The 19,245-nt window shown below is 35.1% G+C and overlaps 1 protein-coding gene across 1 annotated transcript in view; it reads right to left on the bottom strand.

Annotated features, from left to right (window-relative positions):
- The window catches only part of ABCB5 (ATP binding cassette subfamily B member 5), a 134,054-nt gene that overhangs the window by 39,694 nt on the left and 75,115 nt on the right, over window positions 1-19,245 (bottom strand). The window contains exons 16-20 of the mRNA XM_019443565.2: window positions 18,760-18,900; window positions 7,997-8,140; window positions 6,736-6,840; window positions 6,482-6,559; window positions 2,143-2,226 (exon numbers count right to left, since the gene is read on the bottom strand). Of these exons, the coding sequence (XP_019299110.2) occupies window positions 2,143-2,226; window positions 6,482-6,559; window positions 6,736-6,840; window positions 7,997-8,140; window positions 18,760-18,900 (552 nt within the window). The remainder of the gene's footprint in view (window positions 1-2,142; window positions 2,227-6,481; window positions 6,560-6,735; window positions 6,841-7,996; window positions 8,141-18,759; window positions 18,901-19,245) is intronic.

Genomic DNA, 19,245 nt, shown 5'->3' with positions numbered 1-19,245 from the left:
AGTCTGTTGACAGATGTATGGCAATAAGCCATAACCTTGGGCTGAAATAATATCAGTTAAATTGGTTGTATTCAGTAAACTATTTCAGGAATCATGTTGTTCCATGACTTTATTTTACTAACATGTTTTTCTCATGACTCTCAAAGTACCAGAGTTTCTAAAAATGGCTAAGAGTGTGTATATTTTTGGCCATTAGTAAAGGTTACAAAATAATATTTACTATTATTAAGGAGCTAGTTTGTGAACACTTATGCTAATATGTATGATAAAATAAAATTTAACTGAAATTACATGATGAAGAAACTGAAATGGAATATGCCTTAAATTGATACAATAGGAAATATGACCCCGAATAATTATTTCCTAATTCATCTCTAGTCTAGTGTGTGTTTGTGAGAAAATACATAGTAGATAAACAGGATTGGTAAAGAATTCTTCCTTCTGCAGAAAGAGTATCCATTCAAGTTAGATATGAACCTACTTTTATACTGCAAAGCAAGTGTTTGTGTAAATTAATTACATGGTAGTAGACATAGACTTACTCTTAAAAAACTTCTTTTCTTATTCTGCTTTCTAAATTCAACAGCTTTAAAATCTGCCATCAGTAATTCAATCATTTATTCTTTAGCTACTACTTTTTATTCAATGCAAATGGTCTTACTTGCCCAGAAATTATTAGGAGACCAACATTTACAAATTGGAACAAGAAAGTTTCCAGTGATCAAACAGAATTAGTCAGATGCTTGTAAGCAATCAGGCTGACAAATGTTTTCATTAATTTTTCTCAATGAAAGACAACACTATTTGTTAAAAACAACTAATGAATGTAAGGAAAGTAATGTTGGTCTCAGTTCTAATTTGTTCTTTTGGCTGAAGCAAATACTTGCTAAAAGAGATGATATAATATATATAAAATATGGCTGCTAGCAGAATTTCACTGGGATTGTAAAAATGTTGAATGATAGATAGTAAGAAAAAAAGAGCACAGTAAAGAAAAAGAAAAAAAAATGGCAAATTTTGTGGAATGGGGATTCAACTGGAATTATAGGGATATTTCTGCCTAGTATGTGAACCCTATAATTCCTAAACATAGAAATTGTCATTCTATTATGCTATGTAAGATTAATGCTACGCTTCTTACTTAACTATTAAGTGAATATTATTCATGATTTTTTCCACTTACGCGAGTAAAATTGATTCCTTAGCCTTATTTAAAAAAATTAAATTTTTTTTTAACGTTTATTTATTTTTGAGAGACAGAGAACGACAGAGAACGAGCAGGGGAGGGGCAGAGAGAGAGGGAGACATAGAATCTGAAGCAGACTCCAGGCTCTGCGCTGTCACACAGGGCCCCATGCAGGGCTCGAACCCACGAACCAGGAGATCATGACCTGAGCCACCCAGGTGATTAACCGACTGAGCCACCCAGGCGCGCCTATTTTAAAATTTAAATTCTATCTAATAAATTTAGGGCATTGTCTTCCAAATAATGAAAAAGAGTTCAGAAAAAAAAAAGATGATGCCACTTTTCCTCTTGAACCCTTTCTACATCAAAACATTAGTTTTGCAAACTATTATGGATGCACATGAATATTAACAACTGTAACCAACTTGTTCTATTATTTGGTAATACAAATCTACCCTTAGAAGGAAAAATTACACTTTCTTCTTTTATTAAAACTTCTAAATTGTGTGTGTGTGTTTTCATTTTGTTACTTTTTCTAGTCTTACTATTTAATTCGGAGCTCTTTTCTCTAACTCATTTGTAGTATCTTCTTTAGTCCTCTGGTTATCCTATTACAATTGCTAAATCTTTTTTCCCCTTTTTTCCCTATTTTTTATATGAATATATATAGTTGACATACAATGTTATTATTAGTTTCAGGTATACAATGTAGTGATTCAATGAAATCTTTTTTTTGTTTTGTTTTGTTAAAAATATCCAGAACTGAAAGGTTTCCCTCTTTCCTTTCTTGAGAGCTCCCAGTTAGTCTTGAGACTTGCCTGGTCCCCTTAAAGATGTGGGTAATCTTAGTATTGCTCACAAATATGCACTGACACATGTGTGTGTACAGGTATGTATGTGTCTACACATACACACAGAATACACACTCCATTTAAAAATAAAAACAATGTACATACTCCTTGGATTTGTGCTATATCCATGGCTAATATTGTTGTCAAGGCTCCTGTGCTGTTTTCCTTATCATCAAACCAGGAAATATCCTAGAGAAAAAGGAGAATTAATATACGGTTATCAGAAACAAGACAAAAGAAAACGAAACAAACATTGTTATCAAAAAGATTGTTCTCTGATTTATGATTCTGCTCTAAGTCAGAAGGCATTTACCTTCTCCCTCACTCACAGGTATTTAATTCTTATAAATAGTATGGATCAAATGACTTTTGTTTCTTACTTCACAAAGATCTATACTTAGATACAAAATGAAGAAAGTAAGCCCAATATCTTGGAACCATTACCAATGCTACAGTACTGTATAATAATCAACATCAAAAATGGTCATTTTGAACCACTAAGTAAGTTGTAATTTCAGTGAAGAGCAGACTACTTAAAAAGGTAACGCACAACATGATTTAGAAATATTTCCAAAACTCTCTATCTAAACTGATTAATGATAAAAAGTCTATCTCCTCTTTAGGACCCACTTAGGCAAGATTTTCCCTGATACTTCATATTACTCCTGAGATCCTATAACCACTGGGCATTGTGAGAGGCTAAAGAGGCAAAGAGGCTGATGTAAAACCCCTGTGGCCAAGAAGCATGCAATCTGAAGGAGATAGGTCAAAAATACAAGCAATAAAAGCATAACATTATAGCCAATTTCATTTTCAACAGCAAATAGAGATAGCATTTCTTAGCAGTTCTCAACCTGAGGCATTCTGATTTCCTTTTATTAGCTATTGAATGTTTCCTCCCACTTACTCAAACCACTTAGATCTCTTGTGGATTAAAATCATATGGAGCCTGTCTCTGAAAAATGACTTATTTTTAGTAAGTGAAAAGCCAAAGAATTGTTGGCTTACACCTCAGCCAGAGCCCTGACACCCAGGTTACATGTTTCAGGCAACTAAGGAAAAAGAAGCATAACAGATAGAGGGCTGTGCATTAATCATACAGTTATGTGAGAAGAAAGTTCCCATGGAGGAATATGACAAGAGCAAGGGTGGGCACAACCCCAGCATGACAGCACTACTCTGTAAGCCCTTGCATTGGGAAGGTGTCCCAAAGAGTTGAGGGTCCAAGATGCCCAAAAGGGCATCCTACAGAAATCACAATCTGCACTACCAATTGTCCCTTTGAAAACACAGCCCCACTCATGAGCCTAACATATTGTGAACATACATCAGCAATGATAATAACTATAGCATTCTTGAACTGGACGGCATTACCTGTTTTTTTTTATTGTTATACTAAAAAAATTAAGATAAACTTTACATATTCTAATTATTTCTTTATTTAAACACGGTATGGAACACACAAAGAATTTTTAGATACAATATAAAGTAAAAATGTAGAAAGATAATTTATTATGGAATATTACATTCTTGATTCTAGAGTATCTTCCTATAACACACTAGGTATAGTATATATATACGACTAGTCTTAGTCATTATCTGATCTTCAATCAGCAAAATGTCCAAAATTACTTTCCAACAAGTCAGTATTGTGTACTCTAGGCACTGTATTCCAGCATATGCCATATGTGCTAAAACATTTAAGAGTTTCTGGAACATAGCTGGTGTCAAATAAAATTTGGCTTGCTTTCTCTTTTTCTGATGGTAAAATGATTGTAAGTAAGGCTATCAGGTTTTTTGATAGTAGTAAATCCATTTTTTTCCCCTGTCAGTAATACGCTAGAAGTGAAAAATACAATAACACTATGATGCCTACACATTTGGTATGTATTTTCTCAATCAATCATCATAACTGTATGAGGTAGATACTATGAATATACATATTTTATAAATGAGGAAACCGAGGTACTGAGAGATTAAATAACTTGCCCAAGGCCACATAGCTGGCAAGTGCTAAGGCCAGGATTTGAACCTATGCAACCAAATGCCAGAGGTTTTATTCAACTATCCTGTTCTATCTCCCATTGAACTGAAGCATTACAGTTGAGTTTCATTACCTGTTTCTCCTGTGTCAGGACTTAATACCTCAAAAGCTTTTGGAAGTAGCTTTTTGAGATCCCTTAGTGCTTACCATTAATTCTATCATCTCATGATTTAAAGACCCCCCAAAGAAGCCCTAGCCAATCTAATGTAAAGAGAAATAGGCAAAAATACGTGTCTGTTCACAAACCCAACAGATCTACAGGTCAATATTTATCATTAGGAAATATAAATTTAGCTTTGAACAATGAATTATTTACAACCATTGAAGTCAGCAACACTTAGAACATTCTTTTCAAGTGGAAGGATGTCAACTAATCAAATAAAATACAGATTTTATACCTATAAAAAGACCACACCTGATTCCATAAATACTTCTACCTCAAATGAGGTTCCAAACTAGTTATAAAAACAACACAAGTCTCAGCATGCTTTTTAAGCCTTAGAAAGCCTTAGGACAACAACACAGGTAATAAGAGTTAGGCTAAACTGCACATTGGGAGCACCCCTTACTATAGACAAAACTGAAATGGGGAAGATATTTATGAAGAAAAGGCCAAATATCCTATTGTTCCCCCTCCATTTTAAGAAAGCAAAGACAAGAAACAAAAAAGAATGCTGAAGGATACAGAGGGAAAACAAACAATCAGCTGGAAGGGGCTGAGTTGAATTTATGGAGGAATATAATAACATCTGATGAATAGTGCAGAGTTTCTGTGTGTGTCTTTGTGTGTATTTTTGCAGGACCAGAGTTTTTGGCTTAAAAACTGGGGGCTTCTTATGGGCAGAAGCTACTTTAGCCTAGAGTGTTACTATCCAGCTATTCACATGACTAATGTTAAGAAGAGGATTAATGTCTAGTATTAACCATCAAGATACTGGATTAACAATAACCACTAGTTAAACTGGGTGCTAGACTTGAGACTCTTCTACCAAAAGCACACTGAATCTCTAGAAAGGCAGTTCAAAGTAATGTTTGGTTAAGTTATATATTCTTTTGTTCAAAACATTCAGACATTCAGAGAACACTGTCAAAAATCCCTAGAAATTAAAAATAAATTTCCTTGAATATGGAAACATATAAACTCATAAAGAAAAACAAAAATGACCAGAAACTGTCAATAAGTATGAAATTTTAATTAATTAAAATTCCACCTTATTTCAAAGATTTGAGGTAAAGACATAAAATGTTCAGAAGTAAAAAAAAAAAAAAATTAAAGTACAAGTTTAGCTTGAGTGAGTTGTGCAGGCATTCACTGGTTTCATAATCCCTCAAATAGATTTTTTTCTGGCTTAAGGAGAGTCTCCAATTATCTCTGATAGGCCTTTGACCAGAATGTCAGGCACCAACCTCTTCAGAGCATCAAGTTGCTATGGGAAACCTTGCACTAGTGGGGTTGAATTTTGTATCTTGTAGTTTCCCAAGAGCACAAAGGCCTGGGCATTTTGTTACGCGGCAGTCCTCTGAGCGCTACTGCTAAAAGTCACAAGAGGTAAAAACTGGTTTTGACAACTCAGCTGGTGTGACAGTAATTCTATTTCTGACAAGAAATGAACTTGGCAGGAAGCTATTTGCTCTTGCATAGGGAGCTCTGGTGACGGAAAGTATGATGAAGGGCTCCAAATGATTACCGGCTTTCAGGGAACCCAATACATCTCAGCCTCCTGAAAGAATTTTAGAAGTGCCAATCTGAGACATTCCTGCCATTTGCCCCTAAGACTCTTCTCAAGATTACTACTTGATCTACCTATTTTTAGTTATTTCACAGGTATGACTGATCATCTATATATGGCAGGCCAACCCGCCAGCTGGACTGCTACCTGAATTCAGGACTCTTCTGATGAGGACAGAGAGACTGACTGCTTTCAGAAGTGGGGAGTGAGGAAACTTAAGCAGTGCACATGGATGATAGCTAGAGGAATTAACTCCTCCTTTTAAAAGATGTTCCCCAATATACTGTAGCTCTTAATTTTTCTTTTCACTTTTTATTTGGTCTTTCAATCTGATCCTAGTACACTACATTATCCATTTAAAAAAAAAAAGATTTGTCTAGATAAATGCAAGGAAAAGGAATGGACTCTAAATATTGTTTTCTGTAAGTTGTATTTTCTTTTTTTTTTTTTTTTTTTTTGTAAGTTGTATTTTCAAACATAACAATTTTGGACTTGCTTCTATTAGAAAAATAAACTAAGAATTCTAATGTCAGGTGTTGATGGGAACACAAAAAGCACGCTTTCAAAGGATCAAAGGAAAGATTATGTGAAGAAATTGACTTGAAAAACTACTAGAATATTTAAGAACACATTTTAAATAAAATAAGAAAAAGATAAATGAAACACTGACCTGATATAACATGGCTTTAAATGCCAAATGTCTTAATCTCATGGTTAAAATTTCCCCTGCTCTGCCATAAAATAATCCCTGGAAAACAAAAGAAAGGTATATTTATTCTTAACTCTTTTTTCTATTTCTTTGTAACAGTTAATTACTATATTTACTTATTTATACTTTATTATATTTTGTTGTTATTTTCAACTCAGAGAGGATGACATAAAAAGTAATCATGTTCAAACTTGTTTAATTCATTAAAAGCTTACCTGAATGAAATAACTGACAAAGCAAATAACACCCAAAATGACAAATATCATGGAATAAATCTCTGAATCATGCTTTAATGTGGTTTTATCATCATTTTCAAACATCTGAGAAAAAAGAGATTTTTTATTCAGGTTATTGGAAGAAAATACAAAAGAAAGAGAAAAAACTAAAACGTCTATCCATCAGGAATTTTTGACTGGATTTCAACATAAGAAAAAGATTATATATACATTTCCTGGGGAAAAGAACTGCACCATTATTCTATTCACTACATTCATTACATATGATAAAAAAATGATTTGCTGTCAATTTTCTCACTTAGGCTATGTAAATATGAGATCAGACAATGAGTCTTCTATCTGTGATTATCACAGTATATTTTCAAAGAAACTACCAGTTTGTTTGAATTACTATTTCTATTAACTGCTAATAACTTAGGTTTCTTAATATTATTTTATTTAAGGTATTAACCTGCAGCGTGAGGTCTTTATACATGTCCCTAGAAATTGTTCCTATAATTAGTAATTATACATATATTGCCATCTATGTTGACACAGCATAGCTGTGCAAATCTGGGACTGAAGACTTAACGTGGCTCAGTCCTTGAATCCAGCAACTCTCCTGAGTCCCTCAGCACAATCTCAAGCTCTTGTTATTTCCTCTCCCTCGTGAGCTGACTGGTAATAAAAAATGGCCATTGTTTGGACTAGTTGAAAGAAGAGTAGTCGTCTTTGTCTATTTTATTGCTTCAGTGCTTTGGAATGCTGATACGGCAGCAGAGTCAAAATTAGAAAACAAAGTAATTTCTTTACTGATTGCCCAGTCAACAAGGCCCAGCCAAGACTTCACAATAGAGGCTGGCTTATCCCCTGAGAACATTAGTTAACCTTCCTATCATGGATCCCACACTATGGGTGACCCACCACAAGTCCCAATTTCCCCATTGCTGAGTCAAAGTACATCAGGTCTGTTCTCTCAGGCTACACTTTGTTTAAAATTGTTAAAAATGGGGCACCTGGGTGGCTCAGTCAGTTAAGCGTCCGACTTCGGCTCAGGTCACGATCTTGCGGTCCGTGAGTTCGAGCCCCGCATTGGGCTCTGGGCTGACCGCTCAGAGCCTGGAGCCTGTTTCAGATTCTGTGTCTCCCTCTTTCTCTGACCCTCCCCCATTCATGCTCTGTCTCTCTCTGTCTCAAAAATAAATAAACGTTAAAAAAAATTTAAAATTGTTAAAAATATTAGCAAATTAGCTTTACTTACAGTTATGATTTTTGCAAAGATGATGGAAAATACTGGATGAACAGCTCCATTTAGAATAGAAGCCAATGTCCCCAGGACCACAGAAAGCCATTCAGACTTGTTTAATTTAAAAATTTTTAACACAGAAACTTCAGGAAGACTTGTCTATGAATAAAATACTTTGGTTAAAACCTCAGTTTGAGAGCGTAATGGAACCTAGAGAAGTTAACCAATCTTAAACAGAACCAATAATGTAAAATATCAAATATAATTAGGAGACAAGAGTAAGAGTAGAATATATCTTAGAAAAATTTCACCACCCATATTACCTGATGTCCTCAACACATACAGGAATCTTATCCCAAAGTGACTCTCTGAGCAATTTATCCTTTTGGTATTTCACTGTTACTATCATTTAAAAATTACAGATTAACTCACAAGTTCTGACAGCTAAGACTCACTGAAGAAATGACAGTCATATTTTCTTTATTCCTGTTAAACTAGATGGAATATTATACCCTAAGATAAGACAAAAATCTAGGTAGAAATGAAGCAAGACAGAAAGTAAGAATTTTACTAGCTAGCATTTCAAGCTTGAAAGTTTTCTAGTTTCATGACTTATTGACAGAAACATTTATCTAATATCTTAATTTAAAGCTTGTTTTGGGGTTCCCATTTGTAAATAAAATGCTGCAATATCTGAGCATATCACTTAAACTTACCAAGCCTCAGTTTCCTCATCTTTCCAAGGGGGATGATATCATTTCCTATCTTCTTGGATTGTTTTTAGAGTTAAGCTTAACTCAGTATTATTACAGAAGAAGGATTATATGATGCAAAATCCTAGGTTTTATACAGAGAAAGCACAATGCAAGTAACCATTCTGTCAGCCCTCCCAGTGGAGAGGTAGCGGTCACAATGATCAGAGGATAAATAATATGATAATGATTTCTCCTTACTCTTGTCCAGCATGCATAGGGGATTTATTTCAGAAATCTAAAATATCTTACGGTTTTGTAGTGAGTAATTATTTTGAATAGCAAAGTAGACAGAAAACTACTAGGCATTTCTTTTTTATTTTAATTAAAAAAATGTTTTTATGTTTACTTATTTTTGAGACACCTAATGAGAGAGCACAAATTGGGGAGGGGCAGAGAGAAGAAGACAGAGAACCTAAAGCTGCGCTGTCAGCGCAGAACCCGATGCAGGATTTGAACTCACGAACCGTGAGATCATGACCTGAGCTGAAGTTGGACAATTACCTGACTGAGCCACCCAGGTGTCCCTAGGCATTTCATATGTTAAAATTGTCTCTTGGCATTCACTCTAGAAGTAATGACATTTGTGAACCTAATAACAGGAGAATTCTTCGGGAATGATTATAAAATAGTCTGAAATTCTTGTGTTAATCTTAGTCTGGCAACTATAATGTAAACTCTTTTGTTTGAACAATAGAACTTTTAAAGTTCTAAGGTATTTATGGTCTATTTTTAGGATGGGTAAACCACAATTATATTGGGTTACTGAATAATCTATTTCCTTTCTGAAGTTTTCTGAAGATCATCATCACAAAAAGCCTCACTTTTCAGTTAGGTGACTGTCCAATATACAGAAATTTATTTCACTTTTTATTTTTTGAAAATTTTTATTAAAAAAAATTTAATGTTTATTTTTGAGAGAGAGAGACAGAGTGTGAGCAGGGGAGTGGCAGAAAGAGAGGAAGACACAGAATTTGAAGCAGGCTCTAGGCTCCAGCTATCAGCACAGAGCCTGATGGGGGGCTTGAACTTATAAACTGTGAGATCATGACCTGAGCTGAAGTTGGATGCTTACTCAACTGAGCCCCCCAGGTGCCTCAGAATATACAGAAATTTAAAAAGTTGCATACCAACTCTGTCAAGCACTGAGCACAGATTTTCTGTCAAATTTGTTATAAAATTGCCTCATTTTGCAATGAAACTAAGACTTAGTGTGTGCCAGAACATAATACCAGTAAATTAGAGACAGTAAATGTAGGAGGGCTATCTCACTCCTACAGAATAATGTATCTTTTACCTTTTGAAAAATATACAATAACAGGTTAAATGAGTATTACTGAAATAATGTTATAAAGATAGAAAAGAATAAAGATAAGAACAAAATGAAAGTAAGATCATGAGTTTCTATGTTATGTAAATATGTTATAGGTTATTACATGTTTTAAGAGAATCTGATATAAAAATATATGAAATTATAGGCATTTTGTAAAGAGATACAGAAGGGCTTTAAAAAGTTAAACCTTCCTAAAGAATTTTAAATTTCATACATTTTATTTTATTTTATTTTTTATAAGTTCATTTATTTATCTTAAGACAGAGAGAGAGAGAGAGAGAGAGAGAGAGAGGGAGAGAGAGAAGCCCAAGGAGGTTCTGCACTGTCACTACAGAGCCCAACATGGGGCTCAAATCCACAAACTGTAAGATCATGACCAGAGCCAAGATCAAGAGTTGGATGCTCAACCAAAGGAGCCACCTAGGCACCCCCTAATTTCATGTATTTTAGAGCTATAATGAGTTATTATAGTCTTCATATAACAGGCTGTATATGTTTAAAATGTAGAACTTGGTAAGTTTAGACATAACTACACACCCATGAAACCATTACCACAGTCAAGATAATGAACATATCCACTACCTCTAGAAGTTTCCTACAGCCTTTTGTAATCCCCCTCTCCCACACCTCTCAGCTGCCAACCCTCTTCTCCTATAATCACGGGCATGCTGTTACTACATATTATTTTTCATTTCCTAAAATTTTATATAAATGAAATCATACAGTATGTACTCTTTTTTCCTCTGGCTTCTTTTGCTCAACATAATTGCTTTGAGATTTATTCATAATACTGAATAAATTAACATTTCATTATTTTTATTGGTGAATGGTATTCCATTGTATGAATATACCACAATTTATATATTCAGTCACCTCTTGATATGAATTTAGGTCATTCCCAGTTTTGGGCTATTACAAGTAAAACTGCTATGAATATTCACATTCAAGACTTTGTGTGGACACAAAGAAATGAGTTCATTTCTTTCAGGTAAATACCTAGAAGAGGAATGCTTGGATCAGATAGTAGATGTATGTTTAATTCTTTAAGAAATTGCCAAACTGTTTTCCAAAGTGAGTTTGCCATTTTGTATTACCACTAGCAAAATATGGAATGCTTCTGGCTTCATATCACTGCCAACACTTGCTAGAGTCAGTCTTTTTAGTTTCCACCATTGTAATGGTGTGTCATGATATCTCAATTATGAGTTTAATTTGCACTTCTCTAATTACTAATGATGTTTGGCATCTTTTTGTGTGCTTGTTTGCCATATGCACACCTTCTTTGGTAAAATGTCTATTCAAATATTTTGCCCATTTTTCTTTTTCTTTTCTCTTTTTTATTTTTTTTTTAAGAGACAGAGAGGGAAAAAGTGAGCAGGGGAGATGGGCAGCGGGAGAGAGAGAGAGAGAGAGAGAGAGAATCTCAAGCAGGCTCCACACTCAGCACGAAGCCTTAATGTGGAGCCTGATGCAGGGCTCGATCCTATGACCCTGGGATCACGACCAGAGCTGAAATCAAGAGTCAGACGCCCAACTGACTAAACCACCCAAGTGCTCTTTTTGCCCATTTTTTCAATTGGGTTGTTGATATTCTTATTATTGTGCTTTGGGAGTTTTTGCATATTTTGGACACAAGTCCTTTATTAGATATGTGACTTATAAATATTTTCTCTCAGATTATGGCCTATCTTTTCATCTCTTAAAAGCATTTTACAAATAGCAAAGGTCTTGATTTTGGTGAAGTCTAATTTATCATATTTTTTTTTCTCTTTTATGAATTGTGCTTCTGGTGTTGCATCTAGGAAATCTTTGCTAAGGTTTTCTTACTGGATTTTCTTATGGAAGTTTTTGAATTTTAGGTTTTATAGTAAATTCTGTAATCCATTTTGAGTTAATTTTAATCTGTGATCTGAGACATGGATTGAAGATGATTATTTTGTATATTGTTGACACAGCTATAGCATCATTTCTTGAAAAGACCATACATTCATTATTCAATTGCCTTTACTGTACTTTTGTCTAAATACAATTAACCATCTGTGTGTGGGTGTATTTCTTAACTCTATTCAGCTCTATTGATCTATTTTAATATAGCTGTATATTAAGAATTGGAATTAGGTAGTACAAATTCTCCAACTTTGTTCTTTTTCAAAGTTGTTTTGATTATTTTATCCTTTTGAATTTTCATTTATAATCAGTTTGTCGAATTCTACAAAAAAGCCTGCTGAAATATTGATTGGTATTGCCTTGAACCTATAGATCAATTTGGAGAGAACAGACGCCTCAATGATATCGACTCTTCTTATTTATGTACATAGTATATTCCTCAACTTATTTAGGTCTCCTTTCATTTTTCTTAGTAATATTTTATATATTTCAGTGCATGGATCTTATAATCTTTTATCAAATTTATCCCTAAGTATTTCATATTTTTGACAATATTGTACATGAAATTATTTTTAAAATTTCAATTCCTATTTTTTGATTTTTGTACTTTCTTTTTGGTGCATTCTATAGGATTATTTATATAGATAGTCATGTTGTCTATGAAGAAAGACAGTTTTCTTTCTTTCCTATTTGGATGCCTTTTATTTTCTGGCCTTATTGCACAGGCTGGAACTTGTGGCACAATGTTGAATAGAAGTGGTGAGAGTGTACATCCTTGTCTTGTTCTTGATTTTAGTGCCCTCACTATTGAGAGTGATGTTAGCTATAGATTTGTTGTTTATGCCTTTTATCAGGTTGAGAAAATTTCTTTTAATTCCTGGTCTGCTGAGAGTTATCAGGAATAGACAGTGCATTTTGTCAACTGAATTTTATACATTGATTGAGATGATTATTTTTTTCTTAATAAGAGGTATCACATTAATTTCTTAATGTTAGGCCATACTTGTACTCCTTAGATAAATCCTAGTTGGTGATGATATAGCATTCTTTTTATACATTGTTGATTAGACTTACTAAAATTTTGTTAGTAAGTTTTCCATCTATGTTCATGAAGTAAATTTATCTATAAACTTATTTTCTTGTAACATCTTTGTCTAATTTTGATACCAGAGTAATATTGGTCTCATAGAATTGGTCTCATAGAAGAGAGAATCTCTTAGAATCTCATAGAAGATTGGTCTCATAGAATATTTGTCTCTTCAATTTTCTATTTGGTAGAATTCACCAGTTAAGACAATTAGTTCTGAAGTTTTCTTTAAGGAAAGGTTTTCACTACAAATTTAATTTCTTTTTAATAGATATAAGATTAAGTTATTAATTTATTCTTGAGCGGGCTTTGGTAGTTTGTGTCTTTTAACGAATTTGACAATTTCATCTGAGTTGTAAGATTTATTTTCGTAAATGTTTTCATAAGATCATCTTATTCTTTAGAGGAGGGAGAGAGAGAGAGCATGCATGTAAGTTGGGGAGGGGCAGAAGGAGAGGGAAAGAGAATCTTTCTCCTTTTTTTTTTTCTAATTTTTTTTTATGTTTATTTACTTTTGAGAGAAAGAGAGAGAGAGACAGAGGTGTGAACAGGGGAGGGGCAGACGCAGAGTCTGAAGCAGGGTCGAGGCTCTGAGCTGTCAGCACAGAACCCAATGCAGGGCTTGAACTCACAGACTGTGAGATCATGACCTGAGCTGAAGTTGGATGCTTAACCAACTGAGCCACCCAGGCTCCATGGGAAAGGGAGAATCTTAAGCAGGCTCCATGATCAGAGAGGAACTCTCACAACCCTGAGATCATGACCTGAGCTGAAATCAAGAGTCAGATGCTTAAATGACTGAGCCACCCAGACACCCCTATTATTCTTTTAATATAGGTAGAACTTGTAGTGATGTTACCATGCTCATTCTTGATATTGGTAATTTGTATCTTCTTTCTTAAATTGTTCAGTCAGTCCAGTGGTTTTTCAGTTTACTGAGGCTCTCAAAGAACCAGTTTTGGATTTCACTGATTTTTTTTTTCTTATTTAAAAAAAAAAAAGTTAATTTATTTATTTTGAGAGAGAGAGAGTGAGAGCACATGCAAGTGGGGTAAGGGGCAGAAAGAGAGGGGGAGAGAAAATTCAAAAGACTCTATGCTCAGAGCAGAGCCCGACTTGGGGCTCAGTCTCATGACCATGACATCATGATCTGAGCTGAGATCAAGAGTGGGATGCTTAGCCAACTGAGCCACCCAGGTGCCCCAACTTTTTTCTTTATAATTACCTTCTCCTTATAGTTTCTTAAGGCGTAAGTTTATTAATTTGAGATCTTTCTTTTTATGTATAAATTTCTTTCTCAGTGATACTTTAAGCCTCATCTCACATTTTTTTTTAAACTGGAGTTATTTTTATTTTTTTAAAGTTTTTATTTAAATTTCAGTTAGTTAATATATAGTGTAATATTAGTTTCAGGTGTACATTATAGTGACTCAACACTTCCATACATCACCTGGTGCTCATCATGACAAGTGCACGCCTTAATCCCCATCACCTATTTAATCCACCTCCCATCCATCTCCTGTCTGGTAACCATCACTTTGTTCTCTATAGTTAAGAGTCTGTTTTTTGGTTTGCCTTTCTTTATCTTGCTTTCCTTCCCCCCCCCCCCCCCCGCCCTTTACTCATTTGTTTTGTTTCTTAAATCATACGGGAATTTGTCTTTCTCTGACTTATTTTACTTGGCATAATAGTCTCTAGCTCCATCCATGACATTGCAAAAGGCAGATTGCATTCTTTTTTTATAGATGAGTCATATTCCATTGTATGTATATGTATGTATTCATAGTAGTATTCATTTACTAATGTACAATTGTAGTGTTTTCATAAATTGGCAATTGTAGACAATGCAGCTATAAACACTGGGGTGCATATATTCCTTTGAATTAGTATTTTTGTATTCCTTGGGTAAATACCCAGTAGTACAATTGCTGGATTATAGGGTACATTTTAATTATGTTTGGTATCATTTTCATTCAGCTCAAAATACTTTGGAATTTCTCTTTTGATTTCTTCTTTGATCCATGCATTATTTAGAAGTGAGTTGCTTAGCTTCCAAATATTTCAAGATTTCCAGGCCACTTCTGTGCTTGATCCCTTCTCTTCTCTTCTCTTCTCTTCTCTTCTCTTCTCTTCTCTTCTCTTCTCTTCTCTTCTCTTCTCTCTTCTCTTCTCTTCTCTTCTCTTCTCTTCTCTTCTCTTCAGATTTTACTTTTAAGTAATGTCTACATCCAAAGTGGAGCCTGAACCTACAATTCCAAGATCAAGAGTCGCATGCTCTACCAACTGAGCCAGCCAGGTGTCCCTCTGCTCTTGATTTCTGATATAATTCCACTTTGGTGAAGTAATATACATTGCATTACTTGAATTTTTAAAAACATATTGAGACCTGTGTTATGGCTTAGAATATGGTCTGTCTTGATAAATGTTTCAGACGCATTTGAGAAGAATGTGTATTCTTCTGTTGATAGGTGGAGTCTTCCATAAATGTCTATTAGTTCAAGCTGGTTGAGAGTGCTATTAAAGTCATCTATACCCCTGCTGAATTTTAGTCTACTTGTTTCATCAATATTTAAGAGAAGTATTGAAATCTCTGGTAAAACTGTAAATTTTTATTCTCTTTTTGGTTCTTTTATATATTGATCCTTTAATATAATTATGAAAAAAACCCCTCTTTATCCCTGGTAATATTTTATTGCTTTGAAATATACTTTGACAACTATTAACATCACAGTCTATCTTGAAGTAATATTACATACCACTTAGGAGCCTTAAAATAGAATATTTCCATTTCTTCCTCCTAGTCTTTTGGATACTGTTTTTACAAATTTTTACTTATACTTCTGTAATAAACCCTATACTGCAATGTTATTTTTTTCTTAAAAAAGTAAATTATTTTTGAAATACACTTACAAAAGTATTATTGGGGTGCCTGGCTGGCTCATTCAGTAAAGGATGTGACCTTTTTTTAAGTTTATTTATTTTGAGAGACAGTGCGTGTGCATGCATGCAAGTGGGGGAGGGACAGAGAGAGAGGGAGAGAGAGGATCCCAAGCAGGTCTGCACTGTCTGCACAGAGCCAATGCAGGGCTCTGTCCCACAAACCATGAGATTATGACCTGAGCCGAAATCAAGAGTTGGACGCTTAACCGACTGAGCCACCCAGGTGCCCCAAGCATGTGACTCTTGAACTCAGGGTCATGAATTCAAGTCTCATGTTGGGCATGGAGACTACTTAAAAAAATTATTAATCATTGTTAACTAACTACTCCTGACCCTTTGTAAGCCTTTGTGAAAGGACTGTTCTCTTTCCTCCTTTCCCGCACATCTTTCCTCTGCCGTTGGCAGTTTTCTTAATGTGCTGATCAGTACTCAGATGAAGACTCAGTGGAGAACCTATGAAGATCTCTGGAACTCTGAGAAACTCTCTTCTTTTAGTTCTTTGTTCTAAGGATGCTGCCTAATTTGGCTTCCTGGGCTCTGCATGGGTTTCCCCTTCTAGCTCTGAGGCTTGGAAACTATCCAGGCAGTAACCTGGATCAGTGATAAGATTTATTTCATTTGTTTCTTCTTCCTCAGGGATCACCACGTCCAATGTTAGAAAATTTTTCCACATGTTTTGTTCTGTTTCTTAGGTGTTTCAAGCAGAAAGGTAAACCCAGTTCCTGTTAACCTATCTTGGCTGAAAGCAGAAATCTCTAATTTCATCTGGTTTTCATAGCATTTGACACAAATGATCTCTTCCTCTTTTGTGACACTTTCCTTTGTTGGCTTCTATGATACCATACCCTCCTGGCTTTCTTTTTATTTTCTAGCCATTCTCTAGATTCCTTTGTTGGCGACTGCTTTTCTACCTGAATTTAAATTTTGCTGGGTCCTGCTTCTCAATATCCTGTCCTAGTTGCTTCTCCATCTATAATTTATTTCTAATTAGACAGCTTTAATCAGGTCCATCAGGTCTATTACTTAACCACTGTCATCTCTTCCCTGCCTTGTTCTCCCTGATCCCACTCTGGTTCCCAAACACCATTCTCCACACAGCAGCCAAATCAAACAGATTGGTTCATGCACTTTTCTGAATAAGACCCTCTCATGCAACAGTTCTTAACCTGCTTTGTGTCAGGGACTCCTCTGGAAGACTGATGAAATCTGAGGACTCCTTACCAGAAGGATTTATAACAATGTGCTAAATAACCCATGGGTCTCAAAGAAAACCAATAAATTGAAATATAGTATTCAAAATATTTAACAAAAAATTCAAAGTTGTGACACAGTTATGGTTGTGTTTCATTATTAGCATATTAAATAACAAGATATAATAGTGATGAGTGTAAAGATATTCTAACATGTCTATAACAACTGTAATGAGATATCAAAATTTCTGTGATTTTCATTGGTGATGTTATAGGCCCTGGTCATAATACTGTAGTTTGTTGTTCATATTCATAATTAAATTAATTTCTCATCAAGGATAGGTGGGAAAAAAGTTATGATATTTTTTCTAATTCAGGTTAATTGCCTCTGAATTCTGTCCAGATTTTCCTTGTGGGTCACGGACCACTGGTTAAAAACCTCTGATGGCTTTCTGACAGAGTAAGGAAAGAATCTAAAAGACAAGATCAAAATCTTACTATGGTCTACAAGGTGCTGCCTGATCCAGCCCCTGAGTATCTCACACAACTCTTTGCTCCTTAGTCACTGTGACCCCAACTCCAGGCCCTTATATTAGCTGTTCCCCCTATTTAAAATAATACCACCTCTGTCCTGGCTACTGATTTATTACCTTTTGGGTCCAAATGCACCCTTTTGCCTGATAAATATTTTTCCTTTATCAGATAGTAAGATGTCAAGCTGTGTCAGTTGAGGGTACTGGAAAAACACCACAGGGGGGAGTTTTTCTTTATGGTGGCTTACTGGGAAGGCTCCTGCAGGATGAGTTTTTCTCTCTGCTACTCTCCTTGCACAGTTTTTTTCAGAGTTAATTGAGTGCAGTTTTCTCGTGTGTTTGGCCACCAAGTGCTTTGTCCAGCTCTTGGCTTGGCCAGGAGAGGCCTAACCATGGGACCCAGATAGCACTGGCCTGTGATTCAGCCAGGTCACTAACGCATGCACCTTACTACACATGGGGCTGTACTTGACTCTTGCATAGGGCAACCTGTCCAGTTCCTGGTTCCAACAGTGCCCTGTAGCTTCTCCTGGCACCTAGGGGTTCTGGCATGCCACAGGACAGATTTCCAGCAAACCCCACCAGTGAGGTATCTTATCAACTTCTCTGCCATCCAGTGAACAAAAGTTGTGCCCTTTGAAGTGAGGCATGAATCTCAACCTTGGCTGGGGAAGAATCAGGGCTCTTCTTTGGGTCTCTATTTCAACCTCACTAGTGGTTGCTACTTTTGTCTGCTACCTCTGCATTCTTTAGAATTCTCTTAATTTTCACTAGCCAAATACTGCTACGTCTAAAGGAACTAGAAAAAGAAGGGCAAAGCCCATTCTTAAGAGATTTCTTGCCTCCAAAATGACCTGTGACATAAATGCAGTCTTATTTGAGGACCTCTTTCTTAGAGCATTACTGTAATACTACAGTGAAGTTTGGGAAAGATTTGCTTTATACACTTAGTGCTAAAGTAATATTTTATCATATATTCTAAATATTATAAGAATTAAATGAAAATTAATTGGAGAACATGTGGGTAAAACTTGTTGATATTTGTTAAACCATTACCTCTTTATATTGGATGGATTCCTCAGACTTGCCAGTAAAGTCTGACTTGATGTTACTCATAGAGCACAGAGAAACTGAGTTGGTATTTTTTTCAGTAGAATATGCCATTGGTCCCATCTGTTCATCAGCTTTTTTAATATCCTTAAATGAAGAATATACATGTCACCATTAGAATAATGCCTTCAAAATTCAAAAGAATTTTATTAAGCATCCCTCTAAAACTGTATTGCATCTGATACTGAAAGTGATATATTCTTGTGCAGTTCTTGCTGAAGTTTTCAGGCTTGATAGAGGACTAGTAAGTCCAACTTATACTAAAATGTTAGTGGGTGACAATAGCTTATTGTGCTTTCTTTTCCAAAGACCTGTATAATTAACTGGAGAGAACAATGCCTTAGTTGAAAACAACTATTCCACTAGAAGGGACAGATTTTAGTAAAAAGAACTTTGTGAGGGAGAAGACTTCAAAGATACTCTTTCTGATTC

Source organism: Panthera pardus, unplaced genomic scaffold (genome assembly GCF_024362965.1).
Source record: "Panthera pardus isolate Hobbes unplaced genomic scaffold, ASM2436296v1 HiC_scaffold_8, whole genome shotgun sequence".
Classification (NCBI taxonomy): Eukaryota; Metazoa; Chordata; class Mammalia; order Carnivora; family Felidae; genus Panthera; species Panthera pardus.
This window is presented reverse-complemented; position numbering and strand designations above follow the sequence as displayed.